This window comes from Torulaspora globosa, chromosome 3 (assembly GCF_014133895.1).
Source record: "Torulaspora globosa chromosome 3, complete sequence".
NCBI classification, from domain to species: Eukaryota; Fungi; Ascomycota; class Saccharomycetes; order Saccharomycetales; family Saccharomycetaceae; genus Torulaspora; species Torulaspora globosa.
In genome coordinates, this window is record NC_050729.1 from 1,116,770 (window position 1) to 1,137,948 (window position 21,179).

A 21,179-nucleotide genomic window follows, 5' to 3' on the forward strand; every position below is an offset into this window, starting at 1 on the left:
AGCTTTCGAGTTTATCGGCGATTCTCGAAACTACTAGCTTTTCTTGAAGCTCATCGCATGGCTTGGCGTTCTTTTCTTCTTACGAGGTTCGAGGAAAATTTTTCAGTAGCTCATCGCATCAAACGTGCTTAAACTTGCTTATAAAACACAATATCAGTGAGTGAAGCTAGCAGTGATATCGCCAACTAGCCCTCTAACAGTCGGAAAAATGTCTGATCTACTACCATTAGCTACATACAACCTAAACATCGAACCATATACTCCCACACCTGCCATCGATGTGACAAGACCAGTCACGGTGCGGATCACTATGGCTGCGCTTAATCCAGAGGCCTACGACGATGAGAAGAAGCCTTCTACGTTGAGGATCGTCAAGAGAAATCCAGACTTCGATGACGAGGACGATATCCTGAACGGGGACTACGATGAGGACGAGTTTGACGAAGAGGAAGAGCAAGAGGAGGAAGAAGAAGAAGAAGAAGAAGAAGAGAAACCAAAGAAGAAGAAGGCCAAGAAGCAGGAAAAAGACGAGGAGGAGAAGGAGGATGACGACGAGGAGGAAGATGATGACGATGAGGATGACGAGTTCGAGGAGTACGTTCTGTTAACCCTATCTCCCAAGGGTCAGTACCAACAGTCTGTGGATATCACTATCGCTCCAGAGGAGGATGTGCAGTTTGTCGTTACAGGTTCGTACGCCATCTCCTTGAGCGGAAACTACATCAAACATCCATTCGATGCAGTGAACATGGATGAAGACGAGGAAGACGACGAGGAGGGACAATACTACGACAGCGACGAGTACGATCTGACTCCGGATGAGGATGAGATTATCGACGACGAGTTGGACGACCTGGAGGAAGAGGCGAGCGATGTCGAGGCGCGTGTTGAAGAGCTTGTCGAAGAGAAAGAGCAGGAGCAAGAGCAGGAGAAGAAGCCAAGCAACAAGAGAAAGCAGGAGGAAAAGCAGGAGCAGGAGGCTGCAAACAAGAAGGCCAAGAAGGAGAAAAAGGCCAAGCCTGCAGCTGAAAAGGAAAAGAAGAAAGTCGAGTTTAAGAAGGAGCTAGAAGAGGGCCCTACCAAGAAGACCCAAGACAAGCCAAAGACCAAGACCAGGGTCCTGGAGGGCGGTGTCACTATCGAGGACCGCACAGTCGGCAAGGGCGCTCAGGCCAAGAAGAGCTCCAAGGTCGGAATGAGATACATCGGAAAGCTGAAGAACGGCAAAGTGTTCGACAAGAACACCAGCGGAAAACCTTTCGTTTTCAAGCTGGGCCACGGCGAGGTCATCAAAGGCTGGGACATCGGTGTGGCAGGCATGGCTGTCGGCGGTGAACGTAGAATCATCATCCCAGCACCCTACGCCTACGGTAAGCAGGCTCTTCCAGGAATTCCAGCAAACTCCGAGTTGACCTTTGATGTTAAGTTAGTCTCCTTGAAATGAGCATCCAGCTTACTGAAGAGTATATTCCAGTGCTGTATAACTATTCTTTAAATTGTGCCATTTTTAAGGGCAGAACTATATAAGCCGCGCTGCCGGAGGAACAGACCATTCATCTTTACCGCCACTCTCGGGAAGACATTACAAGAATCAAGGTCCCAGAGACGCTTAAAAGTCGTTTCATAGGATTCTCAAGATACCTTGGTTGTCACAGTCGCCATTAGACTCGCATCTGTCCAGCGTTTGCTTAGCCGCCGAAGTCCTGCTGTCAAGGTTAGCCGTCTGGAAAGGCAAAACGCTGCTACATATACAAAGACGTCGAGAGAGCCCTGGGATCTCAGCATAGGGAGTTTCATCCACGTGGTTGGGGCTTTGTCAACAAGACTAGTTTACGGTGGTCGCCGGTCGCGCAAAACAGAGACGCGGCTGCGGTCCTTCGAAGAATCAGATTCGTGCCTTCCTAGGCGGAGGCCTGTGCAAGAAATAGCTGGACCGTTAGCAGCCCACAAGAATCCTGCTAGAGGCTTTACTTGGTGGATCGCTACAGGCCCAATCATTGGCTACGGGAATGCTCGTTTAAAGCTGAAATAAAGCCACATCAGACCATTTCAGGGCTCTTTACGAGGTGGAGTTTTGCAAGAAAAATTCAAGAGTTAAGGTGAAGGTTAAGACTGGATTTTATCGGAAAAGTAGATCTGGCTGGAAAAGTTAGGGCTGCCTGAAAATTCGATTTTTTCCATTGTGCGTTCAATCAATCGAGTGAGATCCTGGGAAGAAGAAAGTATCGGTGTGAAATTTGTCTGCAATCGATATATCCAACGACCGAAAAGCGATATCAGAAAAAGAGAACTCGGGTCTTGCTTTGTGGTGATTAGAGTTGCATTTTTCTCATAAGCCATCGAAATATCCCATATATCAAGGCATCTCTTGTTACAGCGTCTCGATTGTGAATACTCAGATTGAGCAAGCCGTGGCATGACTATTCTGGATAGACAAATGGGCCAATTGGCCAAGTCGCTTGCCTATACAGCCAGGTTCTCAGCTAGACGCCCGATTCATGTGATTCTTATCACTCTTCTGCTTTCGGCTGTTGCATACCTGTCGGTAGTGCAGTACTATGTCAGCGGCTGGCAATTGTCGTCCGCTAGTATCTTTTCCGCTGATAGCCCCGACGCGGAGAGCCTCTTCGATGAATGTTCACATTATTATAGAGACTCCAATTCTGATATTTGGACTTTACTATCTTCTGACGAGGCCAGATCGAAATCGCCTCCGCAACATTATTACCTTTTCAATTTGGATTTTGAGCGTCAGAACAATTCGATTCCCCTGCCAACCCCCGATGGTGTCATTTACGAACTTAAAAACAACAAATACGTGTTGAAATCTGAACCGGAGATCGAGCAATGCTTAACTTCCAAAGATGGTACACAGTGGAGAACAAGCAATTATAGAAATCGCCTCTTCGAGGTTCAGCATCTGGCATGCACTCTGTACAACAACCTCAGAACTAAGCTGTTCGAGTCTGAACCATTTGATATCATTATTGTTGGATCAGCTCATTTGACCATGTTCTATAGCGTCCTTGGATTGTTTAATTCGATGAGCAAAACTGGTTCCAAATTTTGGTTGAGTCTATCTGCTATCGTCAACTCCGCCTGTGCGCTTTTCTTGGCCCTGTACACTACTCAGTCATTGGTCAAGCGTCCAGTCAGCTTGATAAGCTTAGTTGAAGGTCTGCCATTTATCGCCGTCATTGTCGGATTCAGACATAAAGTCAGATTAGCGGCCTACACGCTCCAAAGTTTTGACAAAATAGGTATCTCCAAGAAGATGACCACGGATAAAGCAATATTCGATGCGATGTGCATTGAAGGTCGTCGCTTGTTACAAGATCATATGTTGTGTATCGTCGCTTTTGTCGGATGCTCCATTTATGCAAGACAGTTGGAAACTCTGACTAACTTCTGCATTCTATCAACTTTCATTTTGATCTTCGAGTTACTACTTACGACTACTTTTTTCTCCGCAGTCCTTGCATTAAAGCTGGAGATTAATGTTATTCATAGATCCACGATCATTAAGCAGACTCTAGAGGAAGATGGTGTGGTTCCAAAAACTGCTGACATCGTATCAGGCGCAGAAACCAGCTCAAAAACTTCGGTTTTGCAATCGAACTCTGCAGTTACGTTAATCAAGCTTTCTTTGGTTGGTCTCTTTGTGGCTGTTAACTTCTATAACTTTGGCACCAGATGGGCATCAGATACTTTTTCTTCGATTTACACCACTGCCGGTGCCACCACTTTGCCGGAGTTCATTAAATCTCACGATAATGGCAATTTGGGCGAAATTATTATATCTGTTGCACCTATTCAATTTTACAGACCAATGAAAGCCTATCACCAGTTCGAGGACACCATGCTATCGCTTCTTCGCTATGTCAGTGTTGCTATCAGGGATAGATTCATCAGCAAATTGGTTTTCTTTGCACTTGCTATAAGTGCCGCTATCAACATTTATCTACTGAATGCGGCAAGGATTCATACAAGATTCACTGCTGACGAAGTTACCAAGAAGGCAGCTATCAAGAAGGAACAAAAGATCTCTTTGATCAAACAATCAGAGCCCGCTAGGAAGGCGATTTCTACTGTTTCGAAATCGAGCTCTCTCTCACTTGTATCAAGCTCTACAACCGACGAAGAAGAGACGGATAGCGATGAGAGCTTCCCTGGTCGCCCTCTCGAAGAACTTGAGCAGATATACAAGAATGGCAATGTTTGCAGCCTGAAGAATAAAGAAATCGTCAGTTTGGTTACAAATGGTGTTTTACCACTTTACGCTTTGGAAAAGAAGTTGGGTGACACCACTCGTGCTGTTGCCATTCGTCGCAAGGCTATCTCCGTGTTGGCAGATGCACCAGTACTCTCTACCGAACGTTTACCTTACAAATTTTATGACTACGATCGAGTGTTTGGAGCATGTTGTGAGAACGTTATTGGTTACATGCCGCTGCCTGTTGGTGTTATCGGTCCCTTATTCATTGACGGCGTCTCATATCATATTCCAATGGCAACCACCGAAGGCTGCTTAGTTGCGTCAGCTATGCGTGGTTGTAAGGCCATTAATGCTGGAGGTGGTGCCACTACAGTCATAACAAAAGATGGCATGACAAGAGGCCCATGTGTTAGATTCCCTACTTTGGCGAGAGCCGGAGCCTGTAAAATTTGGCTGGATTCAGAAGAAGGTCAAAACAAGGTTAAAAAAGCATTCAACTCCACATCTCGTTTTGCTCGTTTGCAACATATTCAAACAGCGCTAGCCGGTGATCTGCTATTCGTTCGTTTCAGAACCACAACTGGTGACGCAATGGGTATGAACATGATTTCCAAGGGTGTGGAATTTTCTTTGAAACAAATGGTCGAAGAGTTCGGTTGGGATGACATGGAGATCGTCTCTGTGTCTGGTAACTACTGTACGGATAAGAAGTCAGCCGCCATCAATTGGATCGAGGGTCGCGGTAAAAGTGTTGTTGCTGAAGCTACCATCCCAGGTGACGTTGTAAGAAACGTGTTGAAAAGTGATGTGTCTGCCCTGGTTGAACTAAACATAAGTAAGAATTTGATTGGTTCCGCCCTGGCCGGTTCAATTGGTGGCTTCAACGCGCACGCTGCTAATCTGGTCACGGCCGTATTTCTCGCATTGGGCCAGGATCCGGCCCAGAACGTTGAAAGTTCAAACTGTATGACCTTAATGAAGGAAGTAAACGGAGACCTCCGGATCTCCGTTTCAATGCCATCCATTGAAGTTGGTACTATCGGTGGTGGTACTATCCTGGAGCCTCAGGGTGCCATGTTGGATCTCCTAGGCGTCAGAGGACCGCATCCAACGGACCCAGGTGCTAACTCACGCCAACTGGCTAAGATTGTTGCATGTGCCGTCATGGCAGGCGAATTGTCGCTGTGCGCAGCCCTGGCCGCTGGCCACCTGGTACAAAGTCATATGACACACAACCGTGCCAAGAAGCCCGAAAACGTAGCTTCCCTTGCTGATCCTAAGGAGATCGAGCGTCTAAAAGAAGGAGCCAAATCTTGCATCAAGTCCTAGACATATATTCTCCCAGATAGAAGTTTGGTATGCCGCCCACGCTGCTTGATTGTACATTACATAGCTTACCATAGCTTACCTTCATTCAACCTGCGTGTAATTTAATATCCAGTCAACTACTTTTGTTTCTGCCGATGGTTATCTCTCTTGCAAGCTGCAGCTAAGAACAAAACATAAAAAGTCGTAATAAGAAGGTAAATTTCTGGTAGTGAGACTTGCGACTGCAATAGGTGGTCACTCTAACACTATTAGCCTTGGTAATGCCAAGCCGACCATCAAGAGGCCAGGATCTTGTAAATTGCAGCCAAGAGTTGGAAAGAAACCGTAGCCAAATGGACAGCTGGGAACGACTTGCCAGTCAGAACAGCATTTGGCCGAAGCATTGAGCATTACTTGGCAGTAAAATTGCTAGGAATGAGGAAGAACTGCTTGCTGTTCATGTACTAGCGCGTGTAAGTTGATAGCCTAAAGAGCAGCTGAGAAAAATATGATAGGGTACGCCATTTGAGACTCATTAAATATGAGTCAATAGAGCCCTGGAACTGGGTTGAAGGATAGCTAAAGAGACTGTTTGATCTCCGGATCGCAGTTCCTGCAATATGGGCCTGGCGAATGATAGCGAAGCGATGAAAGAATCAACGTATGGTGGAAAAGAGTCCGACGGTGGGAATCTGGAAGGCCAAGAGAACGAGTATGACATTGATATTCGCACTTCGACTGTGATTCAGGGTGTTCCGCCTAATGATCCTCGAATACTGGGTCCTGTTCAAATGGAGTCGAGCGAAGATGGAAAGACAAAGAGAAACTCGTTTGCCTGTGTTAGCTGCCATTCATTGAAACAGAAGTGCGTTCCGTCCGATCCTGCGGATATATATCGAAAGCCTTGTCAGCGATGTCTGAAGAATGGGAAGCTCTGCAAATTTGATCTAGCCAAGAGGACAAGAAAGAGAAGGCGTGGGGATCCTACGGTGTCGCCAACAGCGCCTCAGGTAGCTATTAAATCGGCGGGAAATACTTCTACAGTTGACCCATCGATTGAAGAAGCAGAGGCTTCTCGCAATCAGCAGAATCTGCCGCATATATGGTCTGGTATCGCACCACCATCTGTCGATCATGCCACCATAGGACGTCTAAATGCTTCATCGCAGGAGTCGATCAGAATGCCAGCCTTCACTGGTGTGGGGCTCAGCTCTGGAGTGTCCGATCCTGCTTCAAATGGTGGTGGGAAAGAACGAGAGACCTCGCAATTGCACCTGATGAAGCCGCTCTTCAAGAGGCAGCTTCACTCACTCTTGATGTATCAAAAGGGAAAAGTTGGCGAAATATCCAGTAAGCTGGAAGCATGGGCGAAGGAATGGAATGATGTCATCCAGGAAGGAGTTTCCATTGATGGCGTGTCCGACCCGGTTTCATGCGGTATCATTACTTTACAGGAAGCAGAGCATCGATTTGAACTATACAAAGCGGAACTAGCATCCAGACACAAGTTGAACTATATAAAATTTCCACCGGATACGACAGTGACACAACTAAGACAGCAGCAACCGACATTATTCTCAGTTATCATGTCTTGTGTCTCGGTTATAATGACCTCAGAGTCAACAACGAGGGAAAAGAATATTAAGCTGGATAGCTTCGTGCTAAATCTCATAACGGACCAAATCTTCAAGTTGAATCACAAGACAGTAGAGTTAATAGAATCGCTGCTAACACTTTGTTTGTGGTACAATTTTCCGGAATGGTCGAATAAGACACGATACCACATTTTCAACTACGTCTGTGTATGTCTGACAAAGGAGCTTGGGCCCAATTCTGTGAATCGTGCTTTTTCTATGTTCAGTGAGGAGGATCCCTCTAAACGTTTACCAAATATCAAGTCGCCTCTGGAGTTGTACCATAATAGTGCAAGACTGATTTTACTGGTTTACATCTCCTCTTTAAACATTTCCATTTTCCTCAGACAGCCTATTCAAGCTAAATGGTCATCCTTGACTGAAAGGGCGTGCGAGGAAGTACTCAACAATTCTGGAACCCAAGAGCTTTATTTCCCTGAGGATGACAAGGCCTTGGTCGTATTTGCACAGTTGAATTTCATCCTCGAGAAAATCCATATCTATTTGCATGAAATGAGAGACCAATTTGAGTATGCGGAAATAAATGACAAGCATTTCAATCATTTATTTGAGAAATTTCAATCGCAGTTGACCGTCATATTCGTCCAGATGCCGAAAAATCGTCCCAGAGAGCTGTCCTTTTTCTATTCAGTGGAGGCATACTTGTACCAATACATTATTGGTAACTATATTAATAGCAACCCCAAGTTCTCAACGGAACAGCTGCCATTAGAGATTAGTGAAGCATTTCAGAAATGCTACAGCTACTGTGCTTCAGCTTTGGAAGAGTTTCTGAAAATGACGCCAAAATTAGTGGCTTCGCTACCTCTATTTCATATGTCAAGAGTTATTTACACCGTCGGAATGCTGCTGTTCAAATTGAGATATTCAGTGGTCGTTTTACCTTCTTTTCAACATTTTGGCCCGCTAACTCAGAACGCTATCGCACTTGTGAATAAGGTCTCTGAAGTGCTAGAACAGTGTTCCAAGATATACGAGTTCAACTCCTTCCTCTACAAGTTTCAGTACGTCGTTGCACTATTTGCCCAGACGTACGCGAATAAAGTTGGGGAAGTGACTAAGCTTACCACTAGGAAGTTTACCCAGCCGTTCGACGGCCATCCCCAAGCCAGTATGCCAGGACGGGGAAACTCGCAGATCCCTAACTCCACGACAAATGGCAATTATCGAAGAAGCGATGTCGTGTCGGCTTATGCTGCGACTGCTATTCCCAGCGGGAAGGACGTAACATTCGTCAACGCAGATGTACGACCTTCTCCCTCGAACTCAAGCGATACTATTAACGACTATTTGACAGATGTCGACTCACTTATGTGGGGATTTAACGTACTCAATGAAGAATTTTGGACGGACATATTCACTAACAATCTGTAATTAATCATAATCACTTACTTAGGCCATGTTAGGCGGTAATTTCTTCCGTGAAAAGAGCATTGGACCTTCGAGAAGTTCATTGTGCCACCATTGGCGTCAGGAAAGATTCCAAAGCGGTAATGAAGTTCCTATTTGCTATCTTTTTTGTGCCCTGGCCTCTGGTCTCACTCTCGTCCTCAGCAAGGTCAAAAGCAGAGAGCAAGTTGTGCGTTATGTACTTCACATAAATGTGGCTGTAGATGTATTGCAGCACCTGGCTGTAGGACTGCTGCTTGAAATCAGTTGTCAGCACGAACCATAGTCCCGACGCTGTACAGTATGTGTGTATTCGATATTTACCTGTCGAAATGCTTCTTATGTCATTGCCGGTCGAGTCCTTCGATAATTTGAGTGCAATTGACCGCAGAGAGAATATCATACCGTATAACAGCTTAGCTGTCTCTTCATTTTGCTTGGAGTTTATCGTCCCGCTCGAGCTGTTAGCCACCAGCGTCCACTCTCGGTTGAATATACAGTTACAATGCTTGTCAAAGATCCAGAATGAATAAATGGCCATCTCAATCCTTCATGGGAACCCTCTCTCGGTATCTTTCGTCCTAAGTTGTCCTGTAGGGTAGTTCGCTTGATTAGCGGACGAACTTGCTTGTCAGCTGGCTATCACGAAGAATACTTATTGCACAGGTCAATCTGTGAAGATGTTCGTTACAACGCTTTCGCTATCTAATCTACATTGTTTAAAAGCTTAGAAGGTCAACCTCGCCGGCCTTCGCTTGAGCGTCTTCATGCTGCTCTGCAGCCCCAGCTCCCATCATCTCGCCGAATGAATTATCGTCATCATCATCGTCATGGTCGTTCTTGCTCTCAGCGACATTGCGCTTCTGAGAAGTCTTAGCAGCATTGAATGCAGGCACACGACTGGCGGATTCTGACGCTTTCATAGCGCTCGAGAACAAAGAGCTGAAAGGATCGGATTTCTTGGAATCGGCTGCAATGGCAGCGACGATAGTGGGAGGTGCAGACACAGCGGGAAGTTTCTGCGAATGACCGTTCTGCGAACCAGTGATTGCCTGAGCGCTGGGAGCAGCACTCTGGAAATCAGTAAATTCCTCATCATCGCCGTCTTCGTTCGAATTGTTCTTAAGCGGTGCCGCTTTCGAATCATCGGATCCAAGGAGGTCAACAGAGTTAGAAGACGAATGCTTCGTCTGCTGACCCACAGAAGTAAACTCCTCCTCCTCGTCGTCGCTCTCAGCGCTTATGCTGATGCCATGAACCCTCGTGGAGTTGAAGCCTGCCCGAGGGTTGAGATTCTCGTTTCCGGTCACCGAGCCCCCGGCCACACCTTTGTACTTCTTAGCGGTCTCTCGCGCCTTCTTCCGCTCGCTGCGGATCTTCTCATCGTCGCTCAGCAACTCGGCCAGTGCCTTGGCCCTGTTCCGCACGTTTACGCCCTGGTCTCTGCCCTGCGAGTCGATGTAATGGAACGATTCCAACATCCTGACCAGACTGATGCTGCTTCTCGTGTCATCGATGAAACGTTCCGACCCGTGCCTGATCAGATAGTCCAGCAACTGCAATGCCTTGTAGATTTGTCTCCATTCGCTTCCTCTCTTCTCAGTGAATCTTCTAAAGATCATCCCAAGGATCTCCTCGCGCTCCCTCATATTGTAAGTTCCTTGCGAAATCTGCTCCATCAATGTAGTCGAAGCCCCCCATGGCTCGTTATTCGTAGCCTCACGTACTTTTGCCTCCATCTCAGTGTAGTTAAACACCACGTTCTGAGCCCGCCGGAAGTACTTCTTGGCGTCGTAAAGCGACATATTCGCCAAAGTATCTTCCAAACTCATGCCAAATCGAAATCACACACTCCAACAACGCCTATCTCGCCCGATCCCCCGGTATTAAGCTCTATAAGTGGTACTCTTGCTCTTAATTGAAGGTCTTGTTCGTCAGCGATGACCACCAAGGCCACTATCACCGCTATAAACGATGAATCTGCCACTCTACTTACAATTGGCCGGCCTCCTCGATTACGATCCTGGCAGTTGGCCTGCCCGACCTTGTTCCGTAGGACTCGATCTGTCTCACGACCTGCATCCCGCTTGCGACTTCGCCAAAGACGACGTGCTTCCCGTCGAGCCACGGACACTCCGCTGTGGTGATGAAGAACTGCGAGCCGTTGGTGTTGCGGCCTGAATTGGCCATCGAAAGCAGCCCCGGCCGATCGTGGGTCTTGAGAAAGTTCTCGTCTGGGAATTTGCGTCCGTAGATAGACCTTCCGCCAAATCCTCCGGCAAAATCGGTATCACCGCCCTGAATCATGAAGTGTGGGATAATCCTGTGGAAGGGCACGCCCGTGTATCCAAAACCTTTTTCTCCGGTGCATAGGGCCCTGAAATTCTGCGCTGTCTTGGGGACGACTTCGTCGTACAGCTTGAATTCGATTCTGCCGAGCCTGCTGCCGTTGATGGACGGAATAAAGTAGACGTTCCTGTGGAGGGCCCGCTGAGTGCTTGAGAACCACCTGCGTTGCGTATTCAGTGCAGGCCGCAACATTTGGAGCTGAATGGCTGTTCAAATAGCCGTTTATCTGTCTCGGAGCTGGCGATTTTAAACGCACCGATAGGCAACCCAGTTATGACCTGATGTCCGAATCGCTATCAGTGACGACCCCTGAAGCTTCCAATGGTGAGTATTCTGGTCCTACTTGAGCCTTTGATAATTCCAATCTGCCAAGCGTTGTACATTAAGCGAAATGCGGCGCTATCAAGTCAACTTGGACCTGTGATGAAATTCTATTGCCAACTCTGAGAAACTTGAAATATCATGACATTTGCCCCATTGCATGGCAGTACGAGTTGGGTCGCGAACACTTTCATTTACGGTGATATATCCTCTGCGTAGTAAATAAACCGAAGCCGCATCTCGAACCATCACCGCAACAAGAGTCTCAGATTGGTGATCTGTGTCCAAAAGATTGATAACCAACGGAAGGCCTTTTCTCGGTCTTGTTCTACAATCGCTTCTTGAAGGCCAGGCAATACGTCGACCTCGCAGCCTGTTTTCTTGTTTGGTGCGTAAATTGAGTGCTTCATCCAGTTCCTGTCCGGCAGACCACCTCGAGTTAAGAACAGCTGATCTATTCGCTTCAGCTTATTGTTTGCCCTCATTAGTCTTATGTAGATCTTGATCTTCTTGAAAAACTCATATGCAGCAAAATCTCTGGTGCAGAGCTCCCTCAGTTCAAGGTTTTGGGCATCAAAAAGTGCAGCATCCTCGGTGTAAATCGTCTCAAGATGCTTCGCAATCGTTTCCGCCAAATCGAGCAGTTCACGATCTTCAGGGAATAGCTGAAGAATCTTTTCATGCAGTCTTTCGTACCATTCAGCGATTTCAGTAAGATATGGATAGGCCTTGAAAACAGTGGGCTCTGTTTCGCACAACGTCAAACAGGTCATACCAGTCATCACAGCCAGGGTATTATGTAGCTTATAGCCGGGGTCGACATATTTCTCCATCCAAAAATGGCTATCGTAGCGAGAATGCCAATGAATCACAGCGTCCCCAGTACCATTACTACTGAACTCGAAACTAGCGGAGGGAATCCCAAGATGATACTGAAAGGGGACATAGTCAGCAAACCCTAAGAGTGGGGAGTTGGTCAGGTTAGAAACTTTATCCCATTCATTAAACAGTGTCCAACCGTCGCTGCCTTTGAAATTAGTACATTTGGCTGCATCTCGTATGACATTTTCCAATAATGGATTCGCCCTACAGCGAAACTGGCTGCCTGTAATTGCGGACTCAAGGTTTAAGTAGACAAGCGCATTCCGCTTTAGCAAGTCCGCATGATTTTCGGCATATTCTAAAGATCCAAGCATGCCCAATTCTCCTCCATCCCAACTAATTAGTTTGATCGGCCTCATCGGCTTCCAGCCATGTTTTAACAATGCTGACATTCCGCGAGCAATTTCCAAAAGAATGGCGCTTCCACTGTTAGGACTTCCAGCTCCACCAACTGTCCAGGAGTCTCTATGATTTCCGATTAATATGTCATACTCTGAGAATATACCTGGGATCTCCACAATGACATCAGTGATTTCGGTAATCGAATAATTCTGTTTGTTGAATATCTGCAGCTGCACATTATCGCTTGAAGGCCCCGTGAAATACTCAAAACCTTCAATATTGCCGGTGCAATTCATCTTAGCACCTTTTCCGTTGAGCTTTCGCAAAATTGGATAAATCTCCTCTGCACTGATGGGAATGGATGGAATAGTCGGAATCTTGCCAGCTGGTGAAAGCCTTTCGGTTGACGGGAACCTTGATGGATAACCAGGAGTCGTGGGGTCGCCAGGAAAATCGCTTAGGAAGTTTACTGCCGCTCTTTCGATACTACTATCATGCCGAGCAGGTCCATCCGGATATGGCTTGTATCCGTTCTTTTTGGTTATTAGTCCGTCATCGTAGGGGTCCGTATATAGCAGCACGCCTGAGCTACCGTAGAGCTCAGCATTCTTAATCTTTAATCCAGGCAGTATTTTACCATAACGAATAACGTGAATTTTACCCTCAATATCGATACCGTTTTGCAATAGGAATTTATAATCCTCCAACCTGCCATAGTTAGCGAAAATATACGATGCTGTAACGTTTCCGCTAGCAGAGTAATCATGATATGCAGGTTGGCTAGATAAACCACAACCTGTATGTTCTTCTTCAAGGCATTCTTCTCTCAGGGAAGCCACGAAAGAAATCTCATCGTCCTCCAGCAAAGTAACCTGGGAATCGACTGGCGTGCTAATCCAGGGGTAGTATTTCTCCAATCTTGGTTCGAAACCGAGTTCTTTCAATTGTGCAACAGTATAATCCAAAGCCTCTTGGTCACCAATCCTGTGTTCGCGGCTGGTATAGTTCCTGACATGCTTTCCAGCAAGGTTCTCGGCACTCAAGGCATTCAGGTAGATGCGATAAATCTCAGCATCCGTCAATCGGGAGGCATGTATCCTTCTAAAGTCTCTTGCCAGCGATGTTCTTGGCGCAAACGCTCCCACAAAGCCTAAGTATAAGAAAAGACTTGCCAGAACTAGGTATGCAAACTTCTTCTTGTCCATATGTTCTCGAACAATCTCATAACCACTCCGTATGCTCGTTATAGTGTTGCTTCTCAGCCTTGAAACTGCCGGAAACACCGATGAGCCACGTCCCAGGCTGCCTTGATCGCCATCGAAGGTGATTGACTCACTCAAAAGCGGGAGTGACTCCTGACTATCGTACTCGTTACCTCTACGAGCCATTTCAGCGCATCATAAAGCTACTCTCTCGTTCTTGAAGTGTAAGCATCACTTTGATTGAACCTTAGCGCACTTAATGCGATGAGCCTTCAGAGCTGCACAAACCAAGACTTTAGTACAAAATAGGCCCTACTTGACAATTCTACTCTGCTATAACAAGAACTTGAGCTTCTCAGCTCTCTCCTTACCAACTAGCTCAAGTAGCTGGTCCTCTGACATGAAGCTGTGGTCTTCAAAATCAAACCCTGGGACCACTACTTCACTGATCAGCAAACTGTTGGAGAACTCTTCATTGGGAACCAAGAAGCTAGCTTTGTAGACTTCTCCTGGTACCACCCATTGCGACACCTCGCCATTTGCGTAGTCAAAACCCACCTTGAAGGATTTTACACGACCATTGGGATAGATGAGGACATACTGGCCCTTGCCACGTTGGAGAATGTGTATAATTCTATGTTTGTTCTTGTGGAACCGACCATTGGGACTATCAGGTGTCAAAAGGTAGTATATTAGCGTGGAGTAGTTCCTTTTGACCACCGAAGAGGATGACTCGGAAGCCTTCGTGTCGCTAACATCCATCTCAAATGGAGACCTGTCAGTCTCCTTGTAGTAGCCACCCTCAGGATGTTTAATCAATCCCCAGGCATCGATGACCTCTTTCACTCGAGATGGAGGCTCTGGGGATGGGAACGAAACGAAGTTGGACGGTGTGATCTCGGCTTCAGCAGCCTCATCAACAGTGGCAGACTCAAGGGACCTTCTCATCGGGGCTCCTGTCTTGGTACCAAGCTATGCGGCCTCTGGAAGAGGTGGCTCCCATTCTTGAAGCATCGTTGCGCCAGATAACTCATTACCCGCAACCTGATAATATAATGCCAGTATATACCAATACTTAGTGTGCCATTTCCGTTATTAGCGGTTTGCCTTTATCCTACTGCGTTATTATCCTCTAGCTCTGCTTAATCTGTTCGCCTCTTCTTATGCGTGTCTTCGAGCTCTTTACCACCTGCCTCCAAACTTTCAAGCACTCTCTTATCAGCAGTGACGCCGTTCACAGGCCTGAAGTAAGGCTGGCATCTCCAGTACGGTACTTTGACGTAGGAGCCTCCCCAAAGCTCGACAGGTCCTTTGACGACTTTGTCCAGCTCGACAGCATTTTCCTTAGCGAATATTTGCTCGACAATAGTTTCTACAGGTTTGATAACCTTATCTTCCCACTCTTCAAAAGGTGTTTTTGCATTTAGTGAAGCCAATGCTGCCCTTACATCGGTGTGATGGGGCAGAAACGGCCGTAAAATCTTAAACATATGGGATTTCATTGCAATACGAGAGGCCTGGGAGTCCTCATATTTCTTCACAATCTCGAAATACTCTCTGGCAACTTTATCCACTCGAGGAAACGCCTTATCCTTCTCCTCCGATGTTTCAGCGTTAAAGATTCCTGGATTGTATAAGTTTCCCTCCGCACTCATCACTGCATCACATTTGATGTGCTCCATGCCCCTGACTATGTCTTCAGGATACAGAATATTACCGTTGCCAAAAAAGACAGTGTCCGGCGGCAGATTGTCTCTTAGAAACTTTATCATCTCCCAATCAGCGAGCCCAGTTTTTTGGCCCTTTTGTTCTCTTAGCCTCCCATGTACAGTTAAAAACTGTGCTCCAGCATCCAGGATCATCTTAGCGTACGCCAGGGTCTTCTCACGCTCCGGAAAGATACGTATCTTCGCAGTAACGGGAACCTCAAGGTTATCGTGTAGCTCTCTGATAAGTTTATGAACAAGATCCCACTCTTCCATCAAGAACGAACCGTAATGGCCCTTCCTGGCAATACCTTGGGGACAACCCAGGTTTAAATCAACCGCATCACACTTCTTCTCGACTAGTTTGGCAGCTGCTAACAGATATGCGGGGTCATTCGCGCAGAATTGCACGACCAAAGGTCGATCAATCTCTGGATCGCCATCGATGTCACACCACATATCTCTCCGGTATTTCTCCGAAGTCGCAAACAGCTTTGCGTGAAACATAGGAGTGTATGCGAGAGTGGCTCCGTGTCTTCTCGACAAAATTCGCCAGGCTAACTCGGATTGATCGACCATGGGTGCAACAATCTTAGTCGGACTTCCTATACTCTCGAACAATTCTCTTCCCTTCATCTTCTGAACATTTGAGATGGTTTTGCAGTCTGCATTTGTCTGGAGCACTTCAGTTCCCAGATTTTGAGTCATAACTGGTCTTCTGAGCCTCTGAAAAAGCCTCCAAATGGATTTTATCTTGGATTTAGAATTCAAAGCAACGAAAGACCTTCAGCGAGAGTAGTTCCTTCAGTGTCTGTTCTTTGATTATGGTTTTTGTTAGCTCATCGCTCAAATTGAAAAATTTCACATTAGGAGGAACATATGGAAGCAGCTAACAGAAGTTTGAAAGTAAGCTGGATTAACAGTTTTAACTATAAAAGCATTATTCATTGCGGCATCTTGGTACTTCCAGTCGGGAGAGACACGGGATTGGTCTTGAGATTGTATATGGCTCTTGCTTGCAGCGCATGAGCGAATAGTAGTGCGATCGGCCAGATTGGCGCATCGCCAAGCATTCTTACACCGAGATACAGTGATCTCGATGAAAGCCTCGCTTTTTTGATTACCTCCTGCGTCTCTGCAATTGCCGTGTCAGGCCTCATTGCCTGCTGAGCGAGGTCGTTGTCCAAGACATCGACATCCAAAGCTCCTTTTGCTTGCAACCGCAGAAATTCCGCATAAGATTGAGAGTTGTAGCCTTTCGGCAGCAGGTGCTGTTCCACTTTCTTAAGAACTTTTTCTGACTTTAACCAAGTGATTCTATCGGATGCGTTGATGATGGGTGCCTGCGGATCAGAAGCGTCGAACTTTAGTGCCCAGGATTCAACGCGCCTCATGTGCTCGGAGACGATAAGAATAGATGACAATATGCATGTAATCGAGGAGATCGGCGTCCTGATGGCCGTTCTTTCGGCGTTTCTCATTACCGAGACGGTCTCAACCCAGAAATGTATTATACCCAAGGCGTAGTTGGAAGCTTCACGAAGGGAATCTTTATCGGGACAGAGATTGTCCAAGCCCCTGTTCATAGCCTCCCAGTCCTTCAGCCATATCCTATTAATAACGTATCTGAGGTCCAGGCATTTTCTTATGTTGGCAAATAGATGAAGGGGAATTATCAACCTCATTACGGGGTTCGCATTGATGTAAGGAATGGTTTCTTCCTTGCAAGCTAGAATGCCACCGCTTTTCAGAAATATTGACTCCCAATACTTCAGCATTGAGTCGATTATCGGGCGAGAAGTCATTCGCCACTTGATTTCGTTCATTTGTTCGTTAGTTTCGTATCTCATGGTACTTCTCTCGAGGAATATCTTCTCATGCACCGATATCAGCATCGATAACAAAGTTCTGAAAGATATCTTTGAATTCTCGTAATAAAATGGACTCCCAGTTGATAGATACATTAAACAATGCTCATAATCCTCACCGTTAGAAAGCTGGATCAGCGAGAATTTGGAATCCAAAACAAGCCGAAATTTCCTCAAGTTATTGACCCATTCAGTGGCATCCTCACAAGCAAATAGTACCTCATGGAAACACGGCACGCCACACTTCAGGTCTATCGAATGAAACATACATTCCAAACCCACTAGCGATGAAAACAAATTCGAAATCAATAATATTGTGTGACAAGTCCTAATGCGAGCTTGAGCTAAAATAAAATAATCAAAGTTCCTGCGAATTTGTTGGGGCGTATTGTACTCAGCCCTGATTCTCTTCAGCACTTCCGGGTTGTCTTGAAATTCAAGGATATGATCACTCTCAATGGGCGGCGTTTGAAGGGATTCCAAAGGCATATTTAGTTTCGTACTCTTGACTAAATCAATCAAAATCATGATCTTGTTGCTCATGCCTTTAGTAACATCTAGGTCATTGCTGAAAATGCCAAAGAAAGTTAGTAGTATCATACTTTGAATCAGCCAAAGAGGTGTTGTTAGGTGATTGGAGCGTAATTCATGCAGAAGTTCTTTTACCCTTTGCCAACAAATGTTCGACAGAAGCATTGCATGAGACGAATGAAAAGCATACAGAGCGCCAATCATGGTCATGGAGAGGACAATAGGGTAGTTAGTCATGGACGGTACCAGGGTGTGAAGATGTATGAAAGGAAAGTAACGATGGAATTCATATTGGTAAAGATTCACGTAATTGTTCAGTTCATCCAAACTGGGGAACAGCTCTGATCGCATTTTGGCTTCTAGGATAATGGCATTGCGAAACTCCTCGTCAAAGAGTTTCAGCTTTGAACCCCTTCTGTGCCTAGATGCGTCGTTCAACGGCGATTCGCTCGATGACGATACCCTGGGAGATGGGGAAGTGTAAGATCCGCTGGATTCAGCACTCTTTTTGAATAAATCCCTTTGCCTTGAGGTAAACATGGACGACACTGTAGGTCCCAGAGAAAAGCTACCTTTATGTCCAAAAGAAGGGCGAGGCAGGTTGCTTCTTCCCTGACTTTCATCAGATTTATACTCGAGCTGTCCGCTTTCCAAAGCGGACGTTGGGTTAGGCGACATGGGAGAATGACCGAAACCAGGTGAGAAAGAATTCACGGCACTATTCTCTCTCAGTAGCGGCGTGGCCGAGGATGAGGAGTTCGAAAAAGCGTCGACAAAACCGATGTCATTTAAATGGTCAAAATCCAGTTTGAAATTTGGTTCTTGTAAAGGTCCATGGATCAATTCCTTGAACCATTGATCTTCTCCAGCATTTTCATGATTGGTCCGGTGGCTTTGAATCTCCAGAGAATTCGGTCTATCAACAAGTCCGTTAGTAGAAGAACTTGGCTGAAGCTGTCCACCAATTGTGTTATTCTTCGATTTCTCAGAAGGCGACGCTTCGAAGAAGGTGCTGTGTTGCTCAAAGGGCTGATATTTAAAGGAAGTTAAGTTCGAGTCGCTGGAGCTTATTGCAGCAAAGCCGCCCGCTCCTCCCATTGTTGATCCCATCGTCAAGAAGTTAGTTAGGGAAGGCGTGCCATGCAAAAGATACGCACCAGGCGTCATTGGCAAACTTGGAGGTTGTTCGAAACTCGCATTCAGCTTCCGCCCATCGCCGTTCTTGCCACCGCCAATAGAAGGCTGTAGTGAAAAATAGTCTTGTTTTCGCTTCTGGTCATGATCATTGTGATATTCCGGTGGCATGAAATCGTCAAGGTAAAACTCAGATGGCATATTGAGCAACTCAGCATCCGTCACGCCAGATTCTATCGCTTTATCCATGAGTTGCTGAGCAGTCAGCTGCGGCGTGGAGAAACCAACCTGATGCGGGACATCTTTAATTGATTCCAGTGCTTTTATCATCTGTTCTGAGCTTTCATTCGTATTGACGTATGTGAATGCACTTGATGCTGAGAATGAAGCATGCCTTTTCCTTCTCTTTGGCTTATTGGCCTCGATTTTCCGGTCCAAGTTCAGTAAGACCGATTGTGACTTACCGTCCGATGACATGCTTAAGTCGGTACCAACTGAATTGAGCGAAGAAGAGGAAGATGACGAAGCTGGTACCGCCAAGGCATAAGCAATCGGGCTGGCACTGGAGCCCATCTTCGCCATGGCGGCAGCCTCCCTGGCATCCTTCTTCAATTGAGCTGCTGTTCTAGCCAGGGGGTTGCTCGGTGTTGGCAAAATAGACTCCTTGTTTCCCACAACTTTGATGATGTGCTTATCTGGATCACTGTTGGCCACGCTATCGGACTCTGTCATATCTGCCAGCGAGCTGGAACTTGAGATATTGCTAAGTGGGTTGCTGCCAACCAGACTCCCATGTAGCTTGTGCTGATGTCTTAAGACAAGATCTCTCCGAGCAAAGCATCTCCCGCAGAAGACACATAAAAACGGCCTCTCATTGGTATGAGACCTCTGGTGTCTCTTGAGGTGCTCCTGTCTTACAAACCCTCTGGTACAGATGGGACAAAGATGGGGACGTGGCTTATCGGTCTTGATAGTTAGAGATTTCTTTGGTATTGGTAACAAACCGGCCTTTTCTGGCTGATTGACAGCCAAAGTAGCGGTCTCGATGTTCAAATTCGGGCTATCAGTAGCTTGATACGCGGGAGATAAATGCTGCCCTTCGGATTCAGAGAAAACCATTGTTCTCGAGCTCGGAAACGGTATTCAAAGGCTTATGAGCCCAGATATCATCACCTGTAAAACTTCAGAGACTCTTGCCGCCGCTGGGACGACAACGTCAAAACTTTTTACTGGAAAAAATGGCAGCAACGTAGCTCTCGTGTAGAGCCCTCGATTCACTATGAGTCAAGCAATCAGGATCAGCTTGATGATCTCTACCTCTATCGATATGTCCATCATATTGTAGCATCTTTTTTACTCGCTGTACACGCTGAAAATTAGGATTACATATAACTAAGCCATTGATCGCAGTAAAAGGCCCAAACAGGTCTCTTGAAGCCCTCAATCTTGTGAAAGCAGCAAATCTGAAAGGTGCCACAACAAGTCAACGATCGTAGGGGCCATTTAGACGGTTTGGATCCGATCTCTGCCACTTCCGACTACTATTTAACAGCTAGAGCCCTCACTGGACGATCCTGGAAAACCGGGTAACCGGGGCGATTAGTATATAAAGGAGCTCGATTTCACATTTCGAGTCCAGCACCGGAATTCGTTCTTGCTTCATTTCTTTCTAGAAGGCCAACTTTGTCCAAAAGTAATCCCCCGCTATAGACAGTACGATGAATAAACCGTCTCATTTATTATAGTCGTGATAAGCGGTCGGAGAGAACAAAGTGGCATTTTTTAAGAACTCTTGTGGAAGATTGGACTTTTTCCAATACATGAGACCAGAGTGTCAGTAAATGCCCATATCCTTGTGCCAGCAGAGCCTGCTCCGTAGCTGAACCGCAGACGAGGGCTCCATGCTCTTCCTCAGATCAACTGAAATAAATTACAATTTTACGTAGCCTTGCATACCTGGTGGATAAATCGATATAGAAAGCAGTCACTTCGGGTTGGCAGAAGTAGGTGCTCGTATTACGTCGCTCGCCGTTTTGATCGAGTCGGCAGGGCCTGCAGCACTAGCTTGCGTGCTGCGTGTCGGGCTAGGCCTGGCATCGTGGTCTCTGGCGATCAACTTGTGACAACTTGGATCGTGGCCCTTGTGTTTTAGGTAGATATAATTGTGCAGCGCCATCAAGCCCCGGTATCGTAACTGTTGTATGTACGGATCTTCAGCCACGACCTCGCGGATCGCAAGACTGTCTGGCTCGAACTCAACATATAGATGCTTATAT

At 46.3% G+C, this 21,179-nt stretch overlaps 11 protein-coding genes across 11 annotated transcripts; 3 read left to right on the forward strand and 8 right to left on the reverse strand.

The window, feature by feature from the left end:
* Window positions 1-208: 208 nt before the first annotated feature.
* On the forward strand, window positions 209-1,444 carry FPR3 (peptidylprolyl isomerase FPR3; the record flags this gene model as incomplete). The annotated part of the gene is made up of 1 exon (XM_037283214.1): window positions 209-1,444. One exon carries the CDS (start codon window positions 209-211, stop codon window positions 1,442-1,444), a length of 1,236 nt encoding a protein of 411 aa, XP_037139110.1.
* Window positions 1,445-2,416: 972 nt separating this feature from the next.
* On the forward strand, window positions 2,417-5,545 carry HMG1 (hydroxymethylglutaryl-CoA reductase (NADPH) HMG1; the record flags this gene model as incomplete). Its single annotated transcript, XM_037283215.1, has 1 exon — window positions 2,417-5,545. One exon carries the CDS (start codon window positions 2,417-2,419, stop codon window positions 5,543-5,545), a length of 3,129 nt encoding a protein of 1,042 aa, XP_037139111.1.
* A 599-nt stretch (window positions 5,546-6,144) lies between these two features.
* On the forward strand, window positions 6,145-8,553 carry WAR1 (War1p; the record flags this gene model as incomplete). The annotated part of the gene is made up of 1 exon (XM_037283216.1): window positions 6,145-8,553. The coding sequence occupies one exon, from the start codon at window positions 6,145-6,147 to the stop codon at window positions 8,551-8,553; it is 2,409 nt and encodes an 802-aa protein (XP_037139112.1).
* Window positions 8,554-8,629: 76 nt separating this feature from the next.
* Window positions 8,630-9,109, reverse strand: BET5 (TRAPP subunit BET5; the record flags this gene model as incomplete). The annotated part of the gene is made up of 1 exon (XM_037283217.1): window positions 8,630-9,109. One exon carries the CDS (start codon window positions 9,107-9,109, stop codon window positions 8,630-8,632), a length of 480 nt encoding a protein of 159 aa, XP_037139113.1.
* Window positions 9,110-9,287: 178 nt separating this feature from the next.
* ENT3 (Ent3p) lies at window positions 9,288-10,400 on the reverse strand (the record flags this gene model as incomplete). The annotated part of the gene is made up of 1 exon (XM_037283218.1): window positions 9,288-10,400. The coding sequence occupies one exon, from the start codon at window positions 10,398-10,400 to the stop codon at window positions 9,288-9,290; it is 1,113 nt and encodes a 370-aa protein (XP_037139114.1).
* Window positions 10,401-10,560: 160 nt separating this feature from the next.
* On the reverse strand, window positions 10,561-11,109 carry CPR3 (peptidylprolyl isomerase CPR3; the record flags this gene model as incomplete). Its single annotated transcript, XM_037283219.1, has 1 exon — window positions 10,561-11,109. One exon carries the CDS (start codon window positions 11,107-11,109, stop codon window positions 10,561-10,563), a length of 549 nt encoding a protein of 182 aa, XP_037139115.1.
* A 377-nt stretch (window positions 11,110-11,486) lies between these two features.
* On the reverse strand, window positions 11,487-13,850 carry VPS70 (putative zinc metalloprotease; the record flags this gene model as incomplete). Its single annotated transcript, XM_037283220.1, has 1 exon — window positions 11,487-13,850. The coding sequence occupies one exon, from the start codon at window positions 13,848-13,850 to the stop codon at window positions 11,487-11,489; it is 2,364 nt and encodes a 787-aa protein (XP_037139116.1).
* Window positions 13,851-13,997: 147 nt separating this feature from the next.
* Window positions 13,998-14,612, reverse strand: CFF1 (Cff1p; the record flags this gene model as incomplete). The annotated part of the gene is made up of 1 exon (XM_037283221.1): window positions 13,998-14,612. One exon carries the CDS (start codon window positions 14,610-14,612, stop codon window positions 13,998-14,000), a length of 615 nt encoding a protein of 204 aa, XP_037139117.1.
* A 194-nt stretch (window positions 14,613-14,806) lies between these two features.
* Window positions 14,807-16,078, reverse strand: DUS1 (tRNA dihydrouridine synthase; the record flags this gene model as incomplete). The annotated part of the gene is made up of 1 exon (XM_037283222.1): window positions 14,807-16,078. One exon carries the CDS (start codon window positions 16,076-16,078, stop codon window positions 14,807-14,809), a length of 1,272 nt encoding a protein of 423 aa, XP_037139118.1.
* A 236-nt stretch (window positions 16,079-16,314) lies between these two features.
* Window positions 16,315-20,022, reverse strand: TDA9 (Tda9p; the record flags this gene model as incomplete). Its single annotated transcript, XM_037283223.1, has 1 exon — window positions 16,315-20,022. One exon carries the CDS (start codon window positions 20,020-20,022, stop codon window positions 16,315-16,317), a length of 3,708 nt encoding a protein of 1,235 aa, XP_037139119.1.
* An 865-nt stretch (window positions 20,023-20,887) lies between these two features.
* On the reverse strand, window positions 20,888-21,079 carry HG536_0C06140 (uncharacterized protein; the record flags this gene model as incomplete). The annotated part of the gene is made up of 1 exon (XM_037283224.1): window positions 20,888-21,079. One exon carries the CDS (start codon window positions 21,077-21,079, stop codon window positions 20,888-20,890), a length of 192 nt encoding a protein of 63 aa, XP_037139120.1.
* Between the last annotated feature and the right edge of the window lie 100 nt (window positions 21,080-21,179).